The sequence below is a fragment of the Pogona vitticeps genome, chromosome 6, assembly GCF_051106095.1.
Source record: "Pogona vitticeps strain Pit_001003342236 chromosome 6, PviZW2.1, whole genome shotgun sequence".
Lineage (NCBI taxonomy): Eukaryota > Metazoa > Chordata > Lepidosauria > Squamata > Agamidae > Pogona > Pogona vitticeps.
Window position 1 is genome coordinate 88,379,944 of NC_135788.1, and position 22,157 is coordinate 88,402,100.

At 43.3% G+C, this 22,157-nt stretch overlaps 1 protein-coding gene across 2 annotated transcripts; it reads left to right on the forward strand.

The window, feature by feature from the left end:
• The first annotated feature begins 5,238 nt into the window (after nucleotides 1-5,238).
• On the forward strand, nucleotides 5,239-18,827 carry GOSR2 (golgi SNAP receptor complex member 2). 2 transcript variants are annotated; one of them, XM_020798019.3, is made up of 6 exons: nucleotides 5,240-5,397; nucleotides 11,478-11,542; nucleotides 12,791-12,899; nucleotides 13,287-13,419; nucleotides 13,899-14,039; nucleotides 17,016-17,735. In XM_020798019.3, exons 1-6 carry the CDS (start codon nucleotides 5,369-5,371, stop codon nucleotides 17,175-17,177), a joined length of 639 nt encoding a protein of 212 aa, XP_020653678.1. In that variant the 5' UTR covers nucleotides 5,240-5,368; the 3' UTR covers nucleotides 17,178-17,735. The 2 variants fall into 2 exon arrangements, with proteins under 2 accessions (XP_020653682.1, XP_020653678.1); XM_020798023.3 differs by lacking the exon at nucleotides 13,899-14,039 and having other exon boundaries at nucleotides 5,239-5,397; nucleotides 17,016-18,827.
• The last annotated feature ends 3,330 nt before the right edge of the window (nucleotides 18,828-22,157 follow it).

The window sequence follows — 22,157 nt, forward strand, 5'->3', positions numbered from 1 at the left end:
CCATGTTTGCTCTGATTACTGAAAAGCACCTTCGTTTCTAATTGATCAAAAAAGCCTGAGATGCTTTTGTCTAAACTATAGAATTATAGACTTAACAGCTACCTTGAAGCTAGTCTAGCACAACCATCCTCCTGCCACCAAAAGAAATTCACTACTACAGCAGCCCTGGTAAGTTGCCACCTGGTCACTCAACCACTGTTTAAAAGCTGTAAGAAAAGAGAACTCACTACCTTCCCAAGCTGTCTGTTCAACCTGTAAACAGTTCATTCTCTGATGATGTTCCTTGTAAAGTTTAGTCCAAATATATTTAATAATATTTTGCTTTTTTTCCTTTTCATTTGAATGCACTAACAAGAATCCTGTTGGAAATTTGCACATAAGTAAATTAAGCTGAGTAACTCAACAAACTGCCACTAACAAGGCACCGATAGCACGACAAGGCTCACACTTGGTGTACAAGCAGGAACAAACATTATAATGAAACTGCTGCCTCATTGGTTATCAGCAAGTCATCATGGTGAATGATGCAGCTTAATTCATACATGTATAAATCACCAATAGGATTCTGGCCATTGGTTTAGATGCTACTTCAAAGGGCTGTTGCTGTGCTATTTAGTTGTTAAGTCATGTCCGACTCTTTGTGACCCCATGGACCAGAGCACACCAGGCCCTCTTGTCTTCCACTGCCTCCCAGAGTTGGGTCAAATTCATGTTGGTAGCTTTGATGACACTGTCCAGCCATCTTGTCCTCCATCGTCCCCTTCTCCTCTTGCCTTCACACTTTCCCAGCATCAGGGTCTTTTCCTGGGAGTCTTCTCTTCTTATGAGATGGCCAAAGTATTGAAGCCTCAGCTTCAGGATCTGTCCTTCCAGTGAGCACTCAGGGTTGATTTCCTTTAGAATGGATAGGTTTGTTCTCCTTGCAGTCCAGGGGATTCTCAAGAGTCTCCTCCAGCACCACAATTCAAAAGCATCAATTCTTTGGCGGTCTGCTTTCTTTATGGTCCAGCTCTCACTTCCATATATCGCTACTGGAAAAGCCATAGCTTTGACTATGCAGACCTTTATTGGTAAGGTGATGCCTCTGCTTTTTAAGATGCTGTCTAGATGCTGTACCCCAAAGGGCACCAAACAGCAAATTCACTCCATCTATGTGACAGTCCACACAGCTAGTCTATCAACTGATAATTTCTTCTTTATATCCAATGTGCTCAGCACCTTAAACCTTTTCTCACAGGACATGGTTTCCACCACCCATACAATTTTTGCTGTTTTTCTCTGGAAACATTCCTAGTTGTTGATATTCTTCTTAGACTATGGCAATTATAACAGAACATAAACACCAGATGAAGTCCGAAATTTAACCTTTGGCCATACTGGCTGAAGGATTCTGGAAGTTATAGTCCTCCTCCACTCAAAAGTATATTTTCCCAGCTCTAGATCTCACCTCACTGTTTGCCTGCCTTCTGTTTTCACACAGCACAGTTAACGTAGAATATTCACAAAATGGAAGCAGTAGTCCAAAAAGCAACTTGCTGAAGCTCTGGTGAGGTCTCCACAAAGCAAAATAATGCAGTACCACTGCATCTTGCCATCCGAAGTTCCATTTGCACTACCACTTTGCAGCACACTCACACACAACACACTTATTTATTTGTCTCACACATTCCCAATGAGTTATTGTCTCCTCTCATTTCCAAATCTAGTTCAATCCTTCCATTCTATGTTTTCCTTCATGCTCTTATACAGTTAAACACCACCAAAGGGGAAGGAAAAAACTGTTTTTTTTTTTCCAATACAAGTTCTGCCTCTTCTTTGTGTCTGCCATTTCCCTGGCCTTACTACAACATAATCTCGCTCTCTGATCCTTACCAATTTAATTACCCACTACCCCTCCACCCAAGAATGTTGTTTCTGCCAATCCCTTGTGCAGTGCCCAAGTGTTACCAAATGCTGCTAGCTGAAGATGCCTAGAGAAAAAGTTCTCTACTTTGGCCACCACATAACATAAAGACTTCTCTCCCGTAATTACCTGCCTGACCTCACAAGGCTCAAGAACCTGGAGAAGTGCCTCTGAAGATTATCTTAATTGGCAGGTAGGTTCATGTGGGAAACCTCGGGCAGTTTCAGACTTTTAGAGGTCAAAAGCACCACATTTGAACTGAGCCTCAAAACAAACCAAGAGCCACCAAAACCCTTTCACATACTGTTGTAACGTTTGTGGCGGTCAGTACCAATTTATACTTTTTTGCTCTTTTGCACAAGTTGACATTCCTAATACTTTTCTACCACTCCCAGATAAGCATTTACTATGGAATCAACACAGCTTGTTTGCTCACATTTTACAGGTCACATGAGGTCATCTCTTTGTAAAAAACAACAACCCATGCATTCTTAATGCTGCTTCCATTTTTTTGTTATTGTAGGAATTCTGAACGTTTTGGGAAGAATAGAAGAGTAGTGTATTGCAAAGGATGGGTGCTCATTTATGAAGAGCAGCTATTGATTTAGTTGAACAATAATTCAGCCACTAACAACAACAGCATCCTGCCAAGTCAATTGGGACTTACTGCGACCATCTCCAGTGTTTTTTAGCAATAGAAATAGTCCACCATTCCCTTTTTCTGGGGTTGCTCTGGGACTGTGCAGCTTCCCCCAGTACCTCTAGCTCCACAGCCAGGTACCCAACTAACTGAGTCATCTACCCCAAACCCACAGGTCTTAAACAGTAACAACAAAACAGAAATAAATGTAGTGATGTGGATGCAACATGGTGGCATATGCATCCAGATAATGCACAAGATCTCTCTTCAGGGCAGAAAGCAGAGGAGCCTGGTTTGTCAGAACAAATGGGTCACTGTTCCACCTCAGGTTCATGCTACTACCGTACCAGCTGGCTTACTGCCTTCTTACTAGAGATGGAGCATCAGAGCCCCATGTGTATTTCCCTCCTTCTGGACTACCTACCTCATCATATTCTGGGAGTGGGAACATAGAAGATGAATGTGAGCAAATATCAGTGTGACCTGGCACAGAGGGAAGCAGCAGCAGGCTGGAGTATTCCTCATTTGGAAGTCAAGGTATATTTTTCAGGTCCTCACCTCTGTTGTGCAGTGAATGATTGGGGGTGGCAGAGAGGCTGTCTGTGTGAATGCTTGCTTGTCTGCTTCTGTGTGAAGCATGTGTATGAATATACTGTACATTTGCTTCTGGCTATGCCTAGCTCCAGCCACCATTGGCTGCCATGCCCTCCACAAAACCATGCCTAATAGATACCATGTGCCACTGATTAAGTACATATTGCAACTCCATTTGTGACTTATAGTAGAAGTGTAATGATTTATTAGTGTTTGAAGCTATCTGTCTGGAAGCAATCTTCAAACACAGGGTTATGCACAGCATATTACAGTCATCAAGGCTGAGTCGAGTTATGACAGAGAGCAATTGAGGAAAGTGAAGAACTTTTGTTTGGACCTTCAGTAAAGCAAGATGTGGGGCTTGCATAAACAGGAATATCTTGCAATTCAGCAGTCTGTGACAGCTGATGACTCCAATTCCAGGAGTGCTGAGAATCCAAACCAGGCTTTAGTCTGTATTAAACAGAACCCTTCAAAGGGCTGGACACTGTCCCTCCAAAATAGGTTCAGCACCTTGGATAAGGCCAGACCTAAACCCAGAGTGGATTCATAGCACCCCCAAAACTGGAGTCATCAGCCACTCCTGTCGCCAGCATCCTAATGTAAGAATTATTATGTGGTGTCAAGTTCATTCTGACTTATGGTGATCCTCTCAGGGTTTTCTAGCAGGCTTTAAGTCTGAAGTACTGTACTTAGAAGTGGTTTACCAGTCCCTCCTTCTGGTGGTATTATAGAACCATGTTACTTGCCAGGCCCCTAACCTCCTCAGCCACATACTCCAGGTGATCTCACCCGCTTTTTCTCAGGAGAAGCACAGGCAGTGGGGATTGAACTCATGGCCTCTGATTCTATTCATTTACAATTTTATACCACCTAATTTACACCACCCATAATTGAGTCATTGAGACAGGATTTTAGGCAGGGTGTTGGTGGCTGAGCTTAAGGCAGGTCAACATGCAGGACTGTTATTGCAAGCTCAGGAGCATCCTTTCTGGCTCCTCAGGCAATGGGTGGGATGGGGCCATGGAATGGGAAGAAGGGAGGGGAGGTGGATAAGTAAAGTGGAGCTGGATACATTAGCGGAAAGGTAATTTCCTGCAAATTCGCAAAGTCCTCAATTTGACCTGTGGCTGAATAATTAGAAGCACGTTTCTCCTTAATCTATTAGCAGCTGAAGGTCACGCCATGTTATTTCCTCAAAGGCAATTATCTTCAGATTACCAAAATACCAAGAAGGCATTTTAAAATGACCTAGTATTTTAGGCTTTCACGAGGTATCATGCTCATAAAAACGGCCTCGGTGAGTAAGATCAAAGCTCCATCTATGCCAGCATTTCTCAAAAGCAGCCAGCCAAGTGCCTCTCCAGGCATTCATAAGCAGGACATGAAAAGATCATGAATTGGTTTTTTTTTTCCATTCAGGCAAAAATGCATTAACTCAAGCCGAGATGAGTTATCCAGCAGGTGGACCGGCTGCGATTTGAAACTCCCAGGCTGTCTCAATCCATACACCCTCTCGAAGAGGCTAACGTGTGTTAGCTCCCTTTCCCCTCCTTGTCTCATAATGCCATTTCTGATCTTCTTGGGTTGCTATTTCCCCTGGTACCACTGGACTCTTAGAAGAGAACAGTGACATTACATTTAAGCCACAAATGCCATTCTCCCCTTTAACAGTATAATAGCCGATCCCGGGGGAAGAAAGCGAGATGCCGCAGCTATCATGGCTCAGAAAGAAGAACTTTATGCTCTCCTCCCATCTCCACAGTGATCTTCAAAATTATGTACTTAATTAAAAAATTAAACCCAGGAGGAGGAAACTTCCATGGACACCAGAGACAGCGGCTAAAAGACTTTGCCACTGTTCCTCTAACGTAAGTCCCAAAACACACTTAATGTGCAAATCTTAAAACTCTCGGTACACTCGACTTTTATCCATGGGAGAGAAGGGAACAATAAAACCCTCACCATTAATACAACCCAAACGCTGTGCGCAAAACCTCCCACCCATTAAAACCTCCCTTAGGGTCATAATCCCCCCTCCCCGCCCCGCCCCGCTCCTTGCAGCGCTTCTCCGCAGGCACCAGCCAAGCCAGCCGGCTTCGCGCGGGGTGACGTCACAAGCGGGCTTTCAGCAGGCAGGAAACCGGAAGTGCCGGCTTCGCGGAAGGTGACGTGTTCGAGCGCGCTTTAGAAGACCCGTCAGGTCCGGAAGGGAAGAAAGAGCGGCCACGATGGAAGCTCTTTACCACCAGACGAATAAGTGCGTGCGTTTGGTTCACATCAGGAGTGGGGGAGGGAAAGACGAAGAGAAACCCGTGGGGGGGGGTGGTGGAGGGAGGGGCGATGGGGGCAAAAAGCTAAACAGTGGGATGTATGGAGGTCGCGAAAGGTAATCTTGGTAGTACTTTTACTGAATTTATACCCCGCCCCTCTAGACAAAGTCTAGTAGTAGTATTGGCAGTAATAATTCTGTACCAGGCATTTACGTGATGTTCCATATTCATAATTTCAGGGTTCTTGGAACAGCCTGATAAGGTACACGTCAGGATTATTGTTTATCTCCTTAATGTTAATCGATCTCCATATTGTGAGGAGAGAGAAAAAAGTCACCAGCCTAAGGCAAGATGTATATGCACACTGGCAGTCCCCGTGTGCCAGTTGTAAAGTTCTAGTAGGGGAAAGGAAGAGGCACTGGGTAGGTGTACAATGTGTTTTTGTGGGGTTTTGCTCAGAAATAAGTTTGACTGTATTCAAGGTTGTTGCTGGTTTTACAGATAATTATTTACAGAATTGCAAGCTGAATTAGGCTTGGCACTAGGCCCTTCAGATGTTTCTCCCCTATATGAACGGGCCATTGATAATTCAGCTTCTCCCAGTGCAAAACCAAAGTAGGCCACCTGCTGTAAATGCAAGGAAGGAATACTAAAAGGACACAGCTGTGTAGTAATATGTGAGGATGGTTACAAGATATAAAGTATTACAACAGTACATACAGTTTACAGTATTTAATTTGGCTTGGATAACTTAGTGAGTTAAGGGCATTTGGCTCCCCACTGCGCCTTGTGGGAGAAAAGCCAAACGGAGCTTCTTAAAACTGACAAATGGGACCAAAGAAAGTCGTGACTAAGGTGGGTTGCGGTGTCAGATTGTAAAGAGAAAAGCATCCATTGTGTCATGTGATATAATGAAATATTCCTGTACACCAGAATTGAGAAGTTCCTGGCCAAGCAAATGTTGCATTTCTGTCCTCAACAGCTGCAACTGGAGTGGCCAGTGGTCATAAATGGTGGGGGTTCAAGTCCGGTGATACCTGGAAGGCCAAAGATTCCTCACTATTGCATCATCTTTAAGCAACCATCACATTTCTAAGAATTTTTTTTATAAATTTATTTTTTATTTCTAATCCTCTCACATTACTTAGCAGCCATATATTTCATGGCAACTCTTAACATAACAAAGTAACTTAAATTGTAATGCAGTTATCTTAATTATACAAGTACTTAATTGTACACGTTTCTAAGAATGATTCATTCTCAGTGCGTCAGAATTGCCTAGAATGAGACATGTCTAGAAGACATGTCCAAAAACATGTTACTGCTGTATGTTTCCACCAGCCCATGAAGGAAATCCAAAGCTGCATGTACATTTTTGAAGAGGCAACTGTATTAGTCTGTTCAACAAAAATTAAAGTTCAAGAGTGCTAGCGTCTTAAGAACTAAGACATACTTCCATGTGACCTTTATTGCATTATAGTCCACTTCCTTGAACACAAACTGGGTTTGAAGAAGTAGATACTAATGCATAAAAGCTCACACTGAAATAAATCTGTTCTTAAGTTGCCACAATACTTTATTTTTGTTATTCTTGCTTGTAAGTACTGTATAACTTGTGCAGAAACATGGGGTGAGTTTCTCTGATAAGCCTCATTTTGACTCTTGCATGCTATAAACATAAATATTTGTTCAGTATGACTATACAAATGTGGAAAAAAGCATGTTTAGCCATCAGAAATGTTGAGGATCATGTTTGAGTTTTGAGCAGCAGGTTTGAGGGCATAGTGAAAAGCAGGGTGGATGAAAATTAATGTTTTTTTAAAATAAAATTGATTTAAATAAAAAAGATTTTTCAACATTTAAATAATCAGAAAATCCATTTTTAAAATTTAAACCATTTAATCAAATTGATTTAGATCAAATCAACCCTGGTGAAAAGTATTTGGAGCACTAGGCTGCGGGAGAATGTACAAAGAGCATTCTTTGAACGGAATGGTCCGCAAATTGGGGAAACAAGAAAGGGGTTGGCAGACAGGAATAGAGCAAACGATGCGCCTACATGAGAGGAAAAGGAATGTATGGAAGGAAGAAAGAGAAAAGTAGGAAGAGGACTTATAAAAAAGCAAGGAAGGGATAAAGCAATAGTGCTCACCTTTGTATGGGGGTAGAGGCATTTTGGAGATTGTGGAGCAGAGTAAGGCACCATAGAAGAAGGCAGGAGCTAACAGTCACTGGTGTACAGGGAGCAAAGAGAGGGGCGGTAGGTACAAGACCAGAAGGAGAAAAGGGTGTACTGTGAAAGTTGTATTTGGGAGAAAGGTACTGTGGAATTGGGGGAAAGACCCGATGACCCGCATTAATAGGGAGAAAGGCATAACCTTGGAATGACAGGTAACGACACAGATAGAAGTTGGATGGTGTGCTGGCCGACGTCAAACAAGTTCAGTAATAATGGCTACTTCAGAGTTGTGGAGGATCTAATTAACGAAGTGGGTATGTCTGAGAAAACAGAAGAAGAAAAGTTAGAGAGTGTCTTTATAGCTAATGCAAGGACAGTTGTTGGAAAATGGGAAGAGAGAGCTAGGTGAAACTTCATAACTGAGCAGTTAAGTAAGCTGCTACTGAGGGCTGATGTAGTTTATTGTGTAGGTTGGTGAACTGGGACTCAGGACGCTGAATTTCAAATCTCCACTCAGCCATCGAAGCTTACTGCAGGACGGCAGTGGTATACTTCAGTGAGGCACATAAGGAAACAGGTAAGGTGTATTTGGCTAGGTAGCTCAGGGTTGGATTACCAGTGATCGAGAATTCCCCAGTGTGCCTCCCAGAAGAAATGCCAGCCTGGGTAGCGTTGGACAAGCTATACCACCAGGAGAAGGGAAGGGTAAACCTCTTCTGAGTACTGTACTTCATAGCTGAAGTACAAGAAATCAACTTGATGTCACATCATTATTAGTATTAAGCAAGGTGTAGAATTGTCAAAGGTAAAAGTAAAGGTAAAGGTTCCCTTGACATTTAGTCCAGTTGTGTCCGAGACTAGGGCATCGATTTATGATGACCTGAGTAAGATTTTCAGGGTATGTGAGATTTTTAAGAAGTGGTTTTACTACTGCCATTTCCAGTGAAGCTCCATGGCTGAGTAGGATTTGAATCTGGGTCTCCTGAGTCCCAGTCTGTCGTTTCATCCACTACACCAGCAGTCCTCAACCTTTTTGAGACCATGGCTGAGCGTCTGAGGAAGGTGGGGCACCTCCCCCTGCGCTCGCGATCTTGGGCACATGCGTGAAGCAGTGGGGGAGCACGCATGCGTGCCTGCATGCCCACCCACCCCTTCGTGCGGGGTCTTGGGGGCATGCGTGAAGGGGTGGGGGAGCGCTCACACTGGTGCTGGCACGTGCGCGTGTGCACAAAGCAGCTGTGGGGAGGGGAGTGCGTACTGAGGGGTGGGAGGTTTGTCTCTGCGGCCCGGTGCGGCTCAGGCCACGGACTGGGGGTTGAGGACCTCTGCACTACACGACACTAGTTCCTAAGTAGTTACAGTAGCAAGAGAGAGTACAATAATGGCTATCTAAAATGTAGGGGTATTAGGAAGCTGAGAAACTGCCAGTTTGAGTTCTATGCCAGGAAGTACAAAGTCTGCACTGTACTCTTAAATTACACATGTGGAATAAGCCAAGGTCCAGACTATCCACTGAGTGCTCATGACTCTGCACACTCTGTCTTCTGTCGTGTTTTGCTTGGCCTGAAGCACTTGCTTTCTCCTGGAATTGTGTCCTCAAATTTGGCACGTGTCCATTTGACTGTCTGAGGCTTGGAGGAATGCTATATGGACTTGTGGAATTGTGAGGAGTTAAACTGAATGACTTTTAAACTGTCTTTGCTTTGTCATCTTGGTTCTAGAACGTGACATCTCTTTAGTACTGCACTTTTAAGCTTATTTCTACAGATAGACGAACTAGCACTAAACTAGGTGCCAGGTTTCACCTGACCACACATATAGTGTTTAACTTTAAAAGGGCTTACTACTCCTTGATAATTTCACAAAGGGGCTTTTTCATCCCCTGGTGGGGTATTTTTTGATGTCCTATGTTCATCAGTTCTTTCAGTGTGTTTTTGACCTGTGTTGTTACCATGAGTTGGTATGTCCTTGAAAGCCTTCCAAAGATTGATTAAGCAATGTTGTCTTAAACTATGCCAGTCTGAGATTTGGTGATATGCTGAAACGGTTGTTATGCTTGTTCCTCACATAGTAAAGTTAGCTTGATTTGATTTTACCATGCTAAAAATGAGCTGCAGAGAAATCAGGGAATAAATGAGTTGGGCTCAAGGCCATCTGATTCAGCTCTGATTCCAACAAGGAAATTGCCACAGATTAAGACTTGTTGACTCTTGGACCTTGTGCAGAACACATTTGTGGCCAAGTGTCTTCACAGAACTTTTTTGTACAGTATTTTTGTAGATCATCGTACAAACTATAGAAGCCTAAACTGTTTCTCCCTCTAGATTCTTTGGCTGAAATCCTGTTGCTGAGCTTAGTAAATGGCAACTGGAGTAGGACCATTGAATCATTTGGAGATTTGGTGAATAAGCTCCTTAAGTTCACTTGATTCAAATGGGCCTACTTTAGTTGTGCCTCTAGCATAGGAACAGGATTTCAGCCTTTATCCCTGTTTTCTGCTTCTCAGCAACTTCTGCTTTTTATTGTCCATTATCTTTAGTTGGTTTCTCGATGGGCACATGTGCTTGTACTTTTTCTGCTACATATCCATTCCCAAGAGGTGCCGAGGGACAGAATGTTCTTTCCTGTCTTTCCAAACCTGATTTCCCATGTCCTGTTGCCTTTTTCCCCCTCCGCCTTGACAGCTTTATTCTTTTTCTAAAACAGGTTTTCCAGCTGAGCCATTCCCACCATGCTGTTTGTTTTGGAGGAGTTTCCTAGAGAAGTGCCAGATAATCACTTTGAGATGCTCAGCAATTTATCTTATTTTCCTCTATTCCAGACAGGCTATAATAAGGCAGGTCCAACTATATTCATCTTAGGATGCCTCTCAGCTGGATATGAGAGCTTTCAAGAACTTTGTGTGATTTATTTGGTTTTTTTAGGAGGAGATGTCACACTAAACAAATCAGAGATGGAGCCTTCCTGGCTTCTTTAGTTGTTCTGTGAGTAGAATTAGCCAAGAAGGATTGATTCAGTGGCATGCGTTAGCATGCTTGCTTGAACATGATAAACCAGGATTATTATTCTTCTTTTAATAGTCTGGCTTGCCATGATATCCAGTTATGACAACTAACTTCAGCAGGCTTGTGTGCACAAATTTATGAGCTTTCTAAGGTAGTCATCTGAAAACAGTTAATTGAAACTTTGATTTTATGATTGATTAGCTGTCATTTTAATTGACTATCTTAACTAATATTTTATCAGTAAATTATATTTGTAGTCATTGTTATGAAGCTAGCGTTTTTAACAATTGGAAAACTTCCACGTCAAAATACAGCAGCAGAAGAAAAAATCCACTTTTCTATCTATGCCAACCCAGCTTTAAAAATAAATTCAGATGAGTTGGTAGCTCATCTTACTTGTTTACTTACTTGGTTGTTTTTGTAAAACCTTTTTCACTGTTGTCCGGAGGCAGTATCTAACTCACTTGAATTGATAAGACAGATGGCTGTTTATGAGTCTGTCTTAGCTTGTTCCCAAAGAGGGATTGCAGAAGATGTATGGGAAGCAGCCAAAGTGGCTGGTGAAAAATGTCATGCAGATACTACATAGCGTTACCAAGAGTGTATCCTTTATCTGTTGCACACGTTTGTGCTGTTGGAGTAAGCCACCTTGATGGGCCTGTTTAGTACTGACAATTGGGGCAAGGGGATGTTAAAATGCCCTTTGGGGGCAAATGGGCTGGGCTTTGCCACCCTTTATATGAAGGGCTTTGTCTTCAGATGCATGGTCTCTGGCTGTGAGCATCTGCAGTTTGTAGTTGTCACTTGTGTGCCTTGAGAAGTCTGCTAGAACAGCTGCTGCGTGACCGGAACACTCCCATTTCCTATCTTTCTTTTTTTCCAGGCAAGTCCATGAGGTTCAATCATATATGGGCCGTCTAGAGACCACAGACAAGCAGTCAGTGCATTGTGAGTAACTGATGCAACACGATAACCAAACTGCTGGCGTGGCTTAATGTCATTGGGCTGGGTTTCCTTTAAGGGGTTTGCCTTTCAATGTGTCGTAAATTTCAGTTTTCTGTGCTGAATGAAGGGTAGGTCAGGGGAAATCATGGGTGGTAGAGTTTTATATTTCTGTTAGGCTTTTGCCAGTGCAAATTGTTTTTGGAAAGACACTGCAATATTCAAATACCACAAAAATGTGGATAGTAGATGCTATTTAGATGATGCAGGACCCCTCTTCTGAGATGATGCTTTTTTGTGATGCATGCCTCTTCACACAACACCAGGAGGCATTCCTGCTTCTCTGCAGTTGAACACACTGGAATCAAGAATGGCCAGAATGACCAACAGTGGCCTTGAAATGGATATGCCACCCACTTTCCTATTATAGAAGGAAACTTGTATTCTGCAAACACAAACCTACAAGTTTGTTTGAAATCTGAATTACACTACGGCAACTGAATTTTGCAGTGTGTGTACTGTTTTGGATGTGCTACTTTCCCAGAATTGGTTTTCATTCATATGCTGAATGAATGAATCTGCTGAGACTTCTTTAAGGTTGACAACCCTAGAAAAGTCACATTTATAGTGGTGATGATAATTATCACTGAGAATTATTTTTTCTGTACTCCCCCTCCCCCAGTTAGCTTGCTATGGCCATCACATTATACCCACAGAACCCTTGGGTACCTTGAATATTTACCACTTTCTTTCCTTGACAGACCACATTCAACCTAATGCCAGTGTTGTATCAAAAGCTTTGTAAATTAGGATATGTATATAGCTGTCTTGCTCCTATTTTGCTTCTCCTTGCACATGACCTGAGAAATGAAACAGGAAACAATAGTTAACTACAATTTCCTGTCACATGAGAACTAAAGAACTATGGCTGGATATACATATGTGGTTTAAAACTGGCTTCTAAACTTTGTCTTTCTTGGAAGCCATTAACCTTAGTTCCCTGGTTTGGACACGAAAGAGGAGAGTGAGGTAATGGTGGTTTCATCACCCTTAAAAACGAAGTGAGTAAAGCAGTTACCAGGGGAATGGATATGGATTCTTAAGGCTTGTGCATGTCATGTCTTATTAGGTCTGCATTTCATCATCAGAAACGTCTTACTGGCAGAACTAGGCATAGGGCTTAACTGTGCAGTTGAAATTGTTGAATTTTCCTCTGGCTCTGATAGTGCTTGTCCTCTCTTTCTTCTCCTCCAGTGGTAGAAAATGAAATTCAGGCACGAATAGACAAGATCTTCAGCAACCTAGAGCGGCTCGAAATCTTTTGCAACAAGGAACCCCCCAGCAAGAGACAGAATGCTAAACTGTGAGATCTATCTATGTGTCTGTCTGTCTGTGTCTGTCTTATTTATATGCTGCCTCCCTCGCCCCCCCAGGACAACAGTGAAAACTATACAACAAATAACAGTTTAAAAAGACCATATAAATATCATATTTAAAAATGTTTAAAGGACAGGATGGTCTGATTTGGTTTAAAGCAGCTTTGTGTGGTCACACCAGTTTAGGAGCAAGCATAAAGCTGCTTTTGCTTTTTTATGAGCATACTGTACATACAGCATACTGTAAATCTGGTGCCTCACTGGACAATACTGATAACTGCATTGTTTGATTAAGATGAGATTCTGCTTAATTACTTTGATTACCTTGTTGGAGCTTATCGCCTGCTTTCTCTTTTGGGGAATGTTTTTTACAGCCGAGTCGACCAGTTAAAATATGACATCCAGCATCTGCAGACTGCACTGAGGAACTTCCAGCATCGACGCTATGCACGGGAGCAGCAGGAGAGGCAACGGGAGGAGCTTCTGGCCCGGACTTTTACTACTAATGTATGTCTTACTGTGAAGTTAGGGGATCCATACTAAAAAAGGCCCTCCCCCCCCAATTCCTCCGCTTCCCAGATATTTACAGCTACAGTTCTCCAAGTAAGTTTTATGTAATCTTGCAGCTCAGCACTGAGAAAAGGGTTGCAGCTGGGGGAAAGCCTGAGAAGATGAATAGGGAGATGATTGAACAAAAACAGTCTGCCACTGTGGAAGCATCTTTGGCAGTACAGATGTGCAGGAGAATGGTCTGGGATCAAGGCCTGCTAGCATCCTGTGAAACTAAGTGCAAGGGTTCCCAGCCAGGCAAATCACACAGAGTAAGCTTGAGTAGTGAGGGCAGGGAGTTAGAACATCACTGCATTAGAATCTTGTTGGGTTTTGTCTGGGCTTATGTTGGTAGTCTTGTTCTTTTGAGATTCAGAGTGTCAAGGAAAGGTAACCAAGATGCTTCCCTTTCCTCCCCCCCCCCCCCCACTTTGCAGGATTCTGACACCACCATTCCGATTGATGAAACCTTACAATTTAACGAATCCCTTCAAAATGCGCACCGTGGCATGGATGATCTTATTGGCAGCGGAACCAACATCCTACAGGGCCTCAGGGATCAGAGAATGACATTGAAGGTGGGCACAGGATGAGGCCTTCAGCTTTTTGTTTTAAAAGGTCTGATGACTAGACTAGACACCCAGTTTCTTTGGGTGCGTATAAGTTTCCAAAATTCAGAAGGATCAAGTCCCACTGCAAGATCTCTCTCCCTCTTTCTCCCCTGCTCCCATCAATCTCTCCTGAGCCATTCTGGTCTTGAATTCTCAAGAAGTCAGAGCTGTCTTCAATCTCCTTTTCTTTATGTTTTGGTGGCAAAGCTAAGGATTTGATCTTTGGAAACTGTTGCTTCCAGATGAATCTTTGAGCAAAACCTGAACTTCAAATTTTGAGAACTTAATAATAATTTGGCTCTTCAAAATTATGGTTGTCTGTTGCAACTGAGTTTTGCAAATTTGCTTCCAAACGAGAAATCCTCTTGGTTGTTGGTGTTTCAGTAGGAGAGGGACCATAGCTCAGTGCTGTATAATAAATTCTTTGTATGAACAATGGCCCATGTTTAGTCCTGTTAGATCATCACTTGGGAAGAAAAGATAGTCATTAATATAAAAGAGATGTCCAAACCCTGTAGAATTGCTGCATTTGCTGGCTTAGATGAATAGTCTGATCTGCAAGTAACAGAATTCAAAAATAACTTGAAGTTTACCTGTTCTACTTCAAGCTGCCTTGAATGAGGATCCTCCATGCCAGTGGTTTTTAAGGAGAGTGATATTTATTTGAGATGGGAAGTTTGTATTCATCTCCTGGGAAAGACGAATATGAAGCTCGCCAGCACAGGTTACGGGCCCCTCTGGTCCCTGACCCCCCACCAAATGGGGCATCCACTTACTGCTTGCTGCATAGCACATGCAGCTAGCATCATCAAAAGTGTGCCAATCGCGGCTGTTGCCTGGCTGGTGATGCCCTGCCTCCCTGCTCGGTTGGCTATTCTGGCAAGGAGGTGAGGTGGCGAGTCTCCCTGCTCTGCTGCTGAGTGAGCAGCTGAGCAGACAGGCAAGCCACCACCAGGTGGGTTACTGCCGTGATTGGTGTCCTTTCAATGACACTGGCCCTGCGTGCCATGCAGTGAGTGGTAAATGGATGCCCGATTCGGGGGTAGGGTCCATTCAGACCGGTCACCTGTGCCAGTGAGCTTAGTATTCGTCTTCTCCCAGGAGATGAATACAAAGCTCCCATGTCTGATATTTATACATATGAGGTTCCCATCTCCTTGTCTTTCTCATTACCTTGTTGCGCCTTCACCCTGTCGCTTCCTCTGCTGTTGACTTGCCACAGATTTATCCTTTTCCGCCTGGCTCAGGCTTCCTCTGAGTCATCCTCCACCCTTGCATCCCTACCCCTTCCATGCTTCCGCCTTGAAGAGTGCCTTCCCCTGCCCACACCTTTTACTGAATCTTTCCTGCACACCCAACCACAGCCCCACTGCTTACATGGGTTCAGTTGCACACTGTCTTACTCCTGTGCTGTGTGAGGTGTTGCACTTGCCCATCCTGCTCAACTGAGGTTAAAAACTCTAGATGGCTGTTGACGTAAAAGTTTCCGAACCCGATGCCTCTTTTTGTTCCAACCTGAGCCTTTTTCCTCTGGTGGAGCTGACTCTCCAAAGCGTGCTAGGTCGGTCAACTGGGTGTGGGCTCTTGGGAGTAGAACAATATTCTGCTAAGATTGAGAACTTGTCAGCCGATGCTGTCTTGGCCCCGCTTGGGCTGTAGCTCTTTTCCCAGGTCTGAGGTGTCAATTTGAACAGCCTTTGTCACTTATGGGTGCAGCAGGATGTGATCTTGCATGTTTGGTTTCAACCTTTGGATTCGGAGAATGAGGATGTCATCTTGGAATGAACTGTAGTCTTTTTCTCCCATCCCGGTAGGAAAATGGAAAGAAATCAAGGTGGCTCATTGGCAGACTATCTGTATAGAAGAGGAAAGTTCCAGCCTTCTGTGCCTCTGTATTCTCTGCCTCTGTAGCCAGCACACAAGCTGTAGTGCAGGTGGCAACTGCCCCTTTCCGAGACATTGTCCCTGCAGTGGTGCTTTGCTACTCTTCTGATGGCTCTAGGCCAGACCTGGTCAAAGTGCGGCCCAAGGGCCACATACAGCTTGCGAGCCACTCCTGTCCGACCCATCGGTTGTCGCTCCAGCACTTGTTCAAGCCCAAGACAGACTGGATTCCTCTCACTGAACAAGTTGAACATCAAAACCATTTATAGCTTTTTGTCTAAAGTTGATCAGTTGCTTATCTTTTATTTTTACTTAAAAAATGGTTCGGCCCCCAAACGCAATTCAGATTTTTCATGTGACCCCCTATAGAAATTAATTGCCCACCCCTGCTCTAGGCACTGTCCTGTTTGATGTCCTCTGTCATATACAATGGTCCTGTGGTTTGGGAGACCTCCCAGGAAAAGTAAGCATCTAGGTTATATGGACATGCAGTACATTGTGGTTTTCTAAACAAAGGACCGCAGTGACATAAATACACATAATGGAAACAGCAGAATTTTAATTAGTGGAACAGCAGGAATTGGGCTTCCAGTACCATCAATTTTTTCCTATTGCTTTCTTTGTTTTGATGGAACTCTTGTTCTCACTTTGCTTCCTAGCTTGTTCTGAGTTTAGACAAAACATGTCTGGGCAAATGGGCATGTGGGAGGAGTGGGACAGCTTGGGCTTTTCTGGCAAAAGGGGGGGGGGGAAAGAAAGCAAAGCCTGAACAGCAAAAGTGAAACAGCAAAGCATGTGAAGGCCAACAGAAGGTGCCACAAGGTTTTTAAAAGTTAAGGTGTTTTAAAAGTCTTACAGTTATGGATGATATGGGGATTTTAAACAACTGCTGATGAGAAATGATGGCCCCAGGGAAAAAAGAAGTGGGGGGGGGGAGAGGTGGAAATTGCCTGTATAAGATGGAGTACAATTCCATAATTTCGCTTGCTGCTATTAGGACTTAAAAGGTCCTTATAACGAGTCATTTGCTAACATTGTCACTTTTTTTTCACCTACCAGGGCACCCACAAGAAAATCATGGATGTTGCTAACATGTTGGGCTTATCGAATACTGTCATGCGCCTCATTGAGAAACGGGCCTTCCAGGATAAATACTTCATGATTGGAGGCATGGTCCTGACATGTGTGGTCATGTTCCTTGTGGTGCAGTATCTGACGTGAGTGTCCAGAGAGCTTGCTAATGGACTGCGTTGGACTGACTTTCTCCATAGACTACCATAGACTGTGAACCTCCTGCCTTCTGGATCGGTCATGTTCTCTATATGGCTCATGTGATGCTCACCTTTGATGGCCTGTGGGGGCTTGCGCCACTTTCTACTGAGTGGTAGCTAGGAAGCCAGATGGCACTTGCGTTTCATGCAAGTCCTCGGTTGTGTGGAAGGCACACTTCCTATGGAACATTCAGACTTCCTTGACATTGTGGCATCGGTTGGGTGTGTACTGTTTACGCTAGCAACACACATTCATGAGGCCACAGAACTGCTCCCAGAAAAGTGCCCAGGTATGTTGTCCATGGACCCAGGAGGCCCGTAAGAACACCAAGGCCATGACTGTTTCTTGTGAGCCAGGTTATGAAGAACATGAACGCCACTGTCATCTGATGAAAATGAAACTGTTCTGTTTGAAGGATTTCCTGATTTGACCTATTTGCCCTCCTAGGAGACCAGAAGAGTGTCATGACTCCTATGGTGGATTAAGTAAACAAATAACCTCATGGTCCAGGTGCCTGTGAGATTCTTTTTCCTATAGCCGGGGCTTCTGTGTCTACTGTTTTAGGATAAGCAGATCATGAAGGCTAGACTAATTCCAGCGAAGTGATTTGCTTTCAGAAGGGCAAGCAGTGTTCAGAAGTCTTAATGTAACAGGTAGAAGTAGTCACATCCCAGATGTCATCCAGGGTGCCTGGTCAGGCGGCAGAAAGCTTACAAGAAGAAAGTATAGATAGGTGTATGCAGCCTGCATTCCTTTTTTTTGGGGGGGGGTGTAATACATTTGGAGCAAGTCTTGGGGGACACTTCTATTAAAAGTGCTCCTTATAAATGCCACCGTGTAGCAATAGCGGTTGTTACAACTATCAGAACATGCCATCTGGCCACAAGAGTGATCTGTTTGGCGATCCCAACTTCTGTGTGTGGGAAAACGTTTCTAGTCCTCATTGATATACTAGAGAAAGCTGGATCTGGAAATCATGGGGCTGCAGCATATCAGCTCAAGGCGTGTAGCTTCCTTCTGCATGACAGTTGCTGCAGTCGTGTGTAGGTGGTATTGGGAGTAAATCCCATTTATCGCAATGGACTAGCTTCCAGTGCACTAATGTATAGCATCTGAAAATAATTGTCCATGTGTACCTCCCAGTATCTCATGCATTCTGCTCTTTTTCCCCTTTTGTATTGTGGTTGCAGTTTGCTTGGGGAGAGCTAAAGAGAAGTAGGCACATATGCTGAGCCTTGTTAGAATAATCAGTATGGGTTCTTGGGAGGCTGTGCAGATACGCTTAGGTTGGGTAAAGGTCTGTTGTTCACACAATCTTGTTCCGTTGGTTAATTTAGTGAAAGATTTCCTGGTTTCAAAACGGTACCTCAGTGTTATCAAAGCCTTTTACACCTTTCCCAAATGCTTTAGCACAAAGCGGTAGGTTTCTGCCTTGTCCTGAAATGTACATCTTAGTATCACATATGAGCTGCTATCAGAGCACATGTTCTTTTATAACTTTTTATTTGATTCATGCTCCATTTATACTGATAAGAGTACTGTTACAGTTGATTTCAGCAGATTAAAAAGACGCCCAAAATAGGCGAGGTAAACATTCAACATAGCGATTGTGGTTTCATTCAGTTCCTTTTTCCCCCCCTGGCGTTTCCAGCTTAGTTCTGCTAATTCAGGTGGCTTTTCCTTCCCTTAGGGGATCAGATGCTCTGTTTAAGACAAGGCCTCTAGGCAAGATTCTCTGGAAAGGGCAGTAATGCTGGGAAAGGAGGATGGCAGCAGAAAAAGAGGAAGACCAAATGCAAAATAGATGGACTCCCTAAAGGCTTAGGTTTGCAAGAGCTGGGCAGGGCTGTTGAGGACAAACCATTCCAGAGATCGCTCATTTGTACGGTTGCCATAAAGTCAGAAGCAACTCTACGTGACACAGGAACAACATAGAAGCACTGACTTAACAAATCATCACTGATTCAATTGTCCTACTCTAGTTGTGGCTTACGAAACTAAGCAACACTATATCAGCTGGTGATTCCTGGCTTTGAACCTAGATTTCTGGGGGCCTTCATACTTTCTAGAACCAAGAAAACCAATGAGTCATGAGTTAATACCAAAAGGTTAATTATTTTCCTGTTTGGTTCTCTGACTGTTGATCCTTCTTATAAGTTGTTGACGCCATGGAACCAAAGTTTATCATGTACAGGTTCAGGTTCAACAGATTCAAATACAAAAGAAAAGGGACACCGATCTCTTAATGCACTTTGCACACATTGTGTGGGAGATAAAAACGTCTCCAGGTTATCTTGCTGTCTTTGGGCTAGAGACTGCGGCTATCTTCAGACTGTTTAAAGTGCCTTGAAGGGTTTTTTTTTTAAAGTAAAGGCCGCCCTCTACTGGTGATAAGTGCATCTTTCATCTTAAAGTCTTCAAATTCTACCCTCCCAACTTCTAAAACAGTTGAAATAAAACTTGCACAAGAAAGTCTATATTTTATTTACTGACAAATTACATATATTTAAAGTGCAGGGTTACAGATGGTGAATCAAAATTGGTTTTCTCCCAGTTAGGTAGGCCTCCAGAGTATTTTACTCCAATAACAAAATGACCTGTAATCCACAAATAGTAAGCTGCTAGTATCACATGAAAATCTTTCATGCTGCCCCATTGTGTTGTACTGTAATGTAGGCTCAATATCAAGAACAGGAGAGGAGCATTGCTGTATGCTCGGTCTGGGCAGCTGTAGCTTTCCAGTTAATTGTGAACTGTACTGCCTATCATTGCTCGCCATTGGTTTTTCTGGTTAGAGCTGATGAAAGTTACAGGCTTAAAAAACACCCGGAGCACAGTTACTCGCCCATACTCCCAAAGCATGCAGAGAGAGACACTGAATTGTCTGTCCTCCCCTGGAAAGATACCTTTATCAGGCAGAAGGAATGGAAAAGACACATCGCCAGCTAATAAATGAGGGTTATGTTCGATCAAAGATTGTAGACCCCTGTGTATGTAATACATGATATTGAAGCTTATTGCAGAAAGGCAACAATACTCAATAAAAACAGGAGAGTGTTAATAAAAAAGGTATTAGCAGCATAATGCACAAGGTAAATGTAGCCATTTTCAGCTGTGGTTTGGGAAGAGTCGCCTGGCTGGATAGCTCAGTGAGTTAGGTACTTGGTTGCAAGCCAGAGGTTGGGAGTTTGATTCCCCACTTTGCCTCCAGGGAGAAGACCAACTAGTGTAGCCTTGGAACAAGCTGCACAGTCCCAAGGCAATCCCAGAAGAAGGGAATGGGAAACCATTTCTGAGTACTGTCTACCTATAAAACTCTGGAGACAGCCATAAGTTGGAATTGACTTAACAGCATACAATAATTATTGTTTGGGAAGATTAGTTTCCAAGATGGGCAATGGGCTGAATCAAAACTAGAACTGTCCACTTCCATCTTACAACCCACTGATGGTTCTCTGTGCTACAGTTATTCTCCATGCATGCAATGGAATTAAAATACTTTGGCACACTGGTTTAGGATTCCCAGCTGATGATCCTAAGGTCCCATTTTAATCTTTTGCTGTGGGAGAATTGGCAGGAGATTTTTGAGTCTTGCATAGCTGCACCTGTGAGCCAGAATTAACACCCATCCACTTTACTCTGAGATGTCTCTTACTGTGAATCCCCTCCAGATTAAAGAACATTCGCCCCGAGTCTTCTCTTGGGTGGAATTTGCTTCTAGAGGGATGGATTAGATAGTTCCAACCCAGGTGTTTCTCACACATTTCAGATCTCTCAGTAGGGTTTGTGATGCTTCAGCAGCCTAACTGCCTGTCGAATAAGACCGGGCACATGCAAGGTAAAGACATGACTGAGAACAGGATGCAAGGACGATTTTGATGACTACACTGATTGGTGTCTTCAAAAGCTTTCACCTGGAGGGCACATCTCATTCCCTTGATAGATGTCCTGTCTCCTTTAACACCAGACTTGGCATAGAGCAGTGGAGCCAGAAGGCATCTCTGGGTGTGTTTGGAAACTATGGTCTTCAATAAGTGCTTTCTCTCTTCTAAGCTTCAGCCTTAGAAATGGAACCAAGTCTAGAGTATGGTGTTCCTTGGCATAAATTAAACTCTGGCAGGATTTGAGACTCAGTAGTTTAGGTATCTGGCTGTGGAGGTTGGGAGTTCAATTCCCCTCTGCTGTCGGGGAGGAGAGCCAGATTGTATAGCCTTGGGCAAACTGCACAGTTCCAGAGTGTCACCAAAAGATGGGAATCACAAGAACATCATCTACCCCAGAACATCAGCTAACTCACAATCAAATTGCAAATAAGAATGGCTGGGAAGCTTTCCTTAAAACCCAGTTTTTAAATTCCAGATTGTAGCATGTGTCAGAAAATTATTAAGGGAACATGATTTTGGAATGAAAAGAACTTGATTATTTCTCAAGTTCTTAATGACATGTATGTTTAAATCTCTGTCTCAGTAAAAAGGTTGTAAGTGGCAGTTTGGAAAGGATCTAGTCCCAGCTTAAGTGTGTTGCTGAGGAAAATAAATATTTAAATACAGCTGCGTCATTCATAACACGCTACATCCATTTTGCACTCGAGTACCCTTTCTGGAGCATGAAATATCAGAATGCAAAGGGGCCTTGAGGGACCTGCTTTTGTAGAGCAATGGCTTCAGTGGAGATTCTGATGAATGGCATCGATCTTTAGTATTAGTATTTTAAAACATAATGAGAACATAATTGCCTTGTTGCCTCAGACAAAGCCTGTCCAACCATCCGTGCAATTAAAGCCACTCAGTTTACTTGACTAAATGTTCTTCTCCGCTACATTGAGCTGAGCATGACAGAGGTGTTTGTCCTCTACTTGCATATGAAAGGTATGCTATCTCAGAGTATGGAGGTTCTGTTTTGCGGTGACAGTTATGGATAAGCCTGGCT

Bases quoted from the DNA above. Each gene is read 5' to 3' on its own strand.
- GOSR2 (XM_020798019.3), top strand. From the start codon at position 5,369: ATGGAAGCTCTTTACCACCAGACGAATAA. The intron at 5,398-11,477 runs GTGCGTGCGTTT...CTTTTTTTCCAG, and splicing joins CTTTACCACCAGACGAATAA to GCAAGTCCATGAGGTTCAAT. The intron at 14,040-17,015 runs GTGGGCACAGGA...TTCACCTACCAG, and splicing joins ATCAGAGAATGACATTGAAG to GGCACCCACAAGAAAATCAT.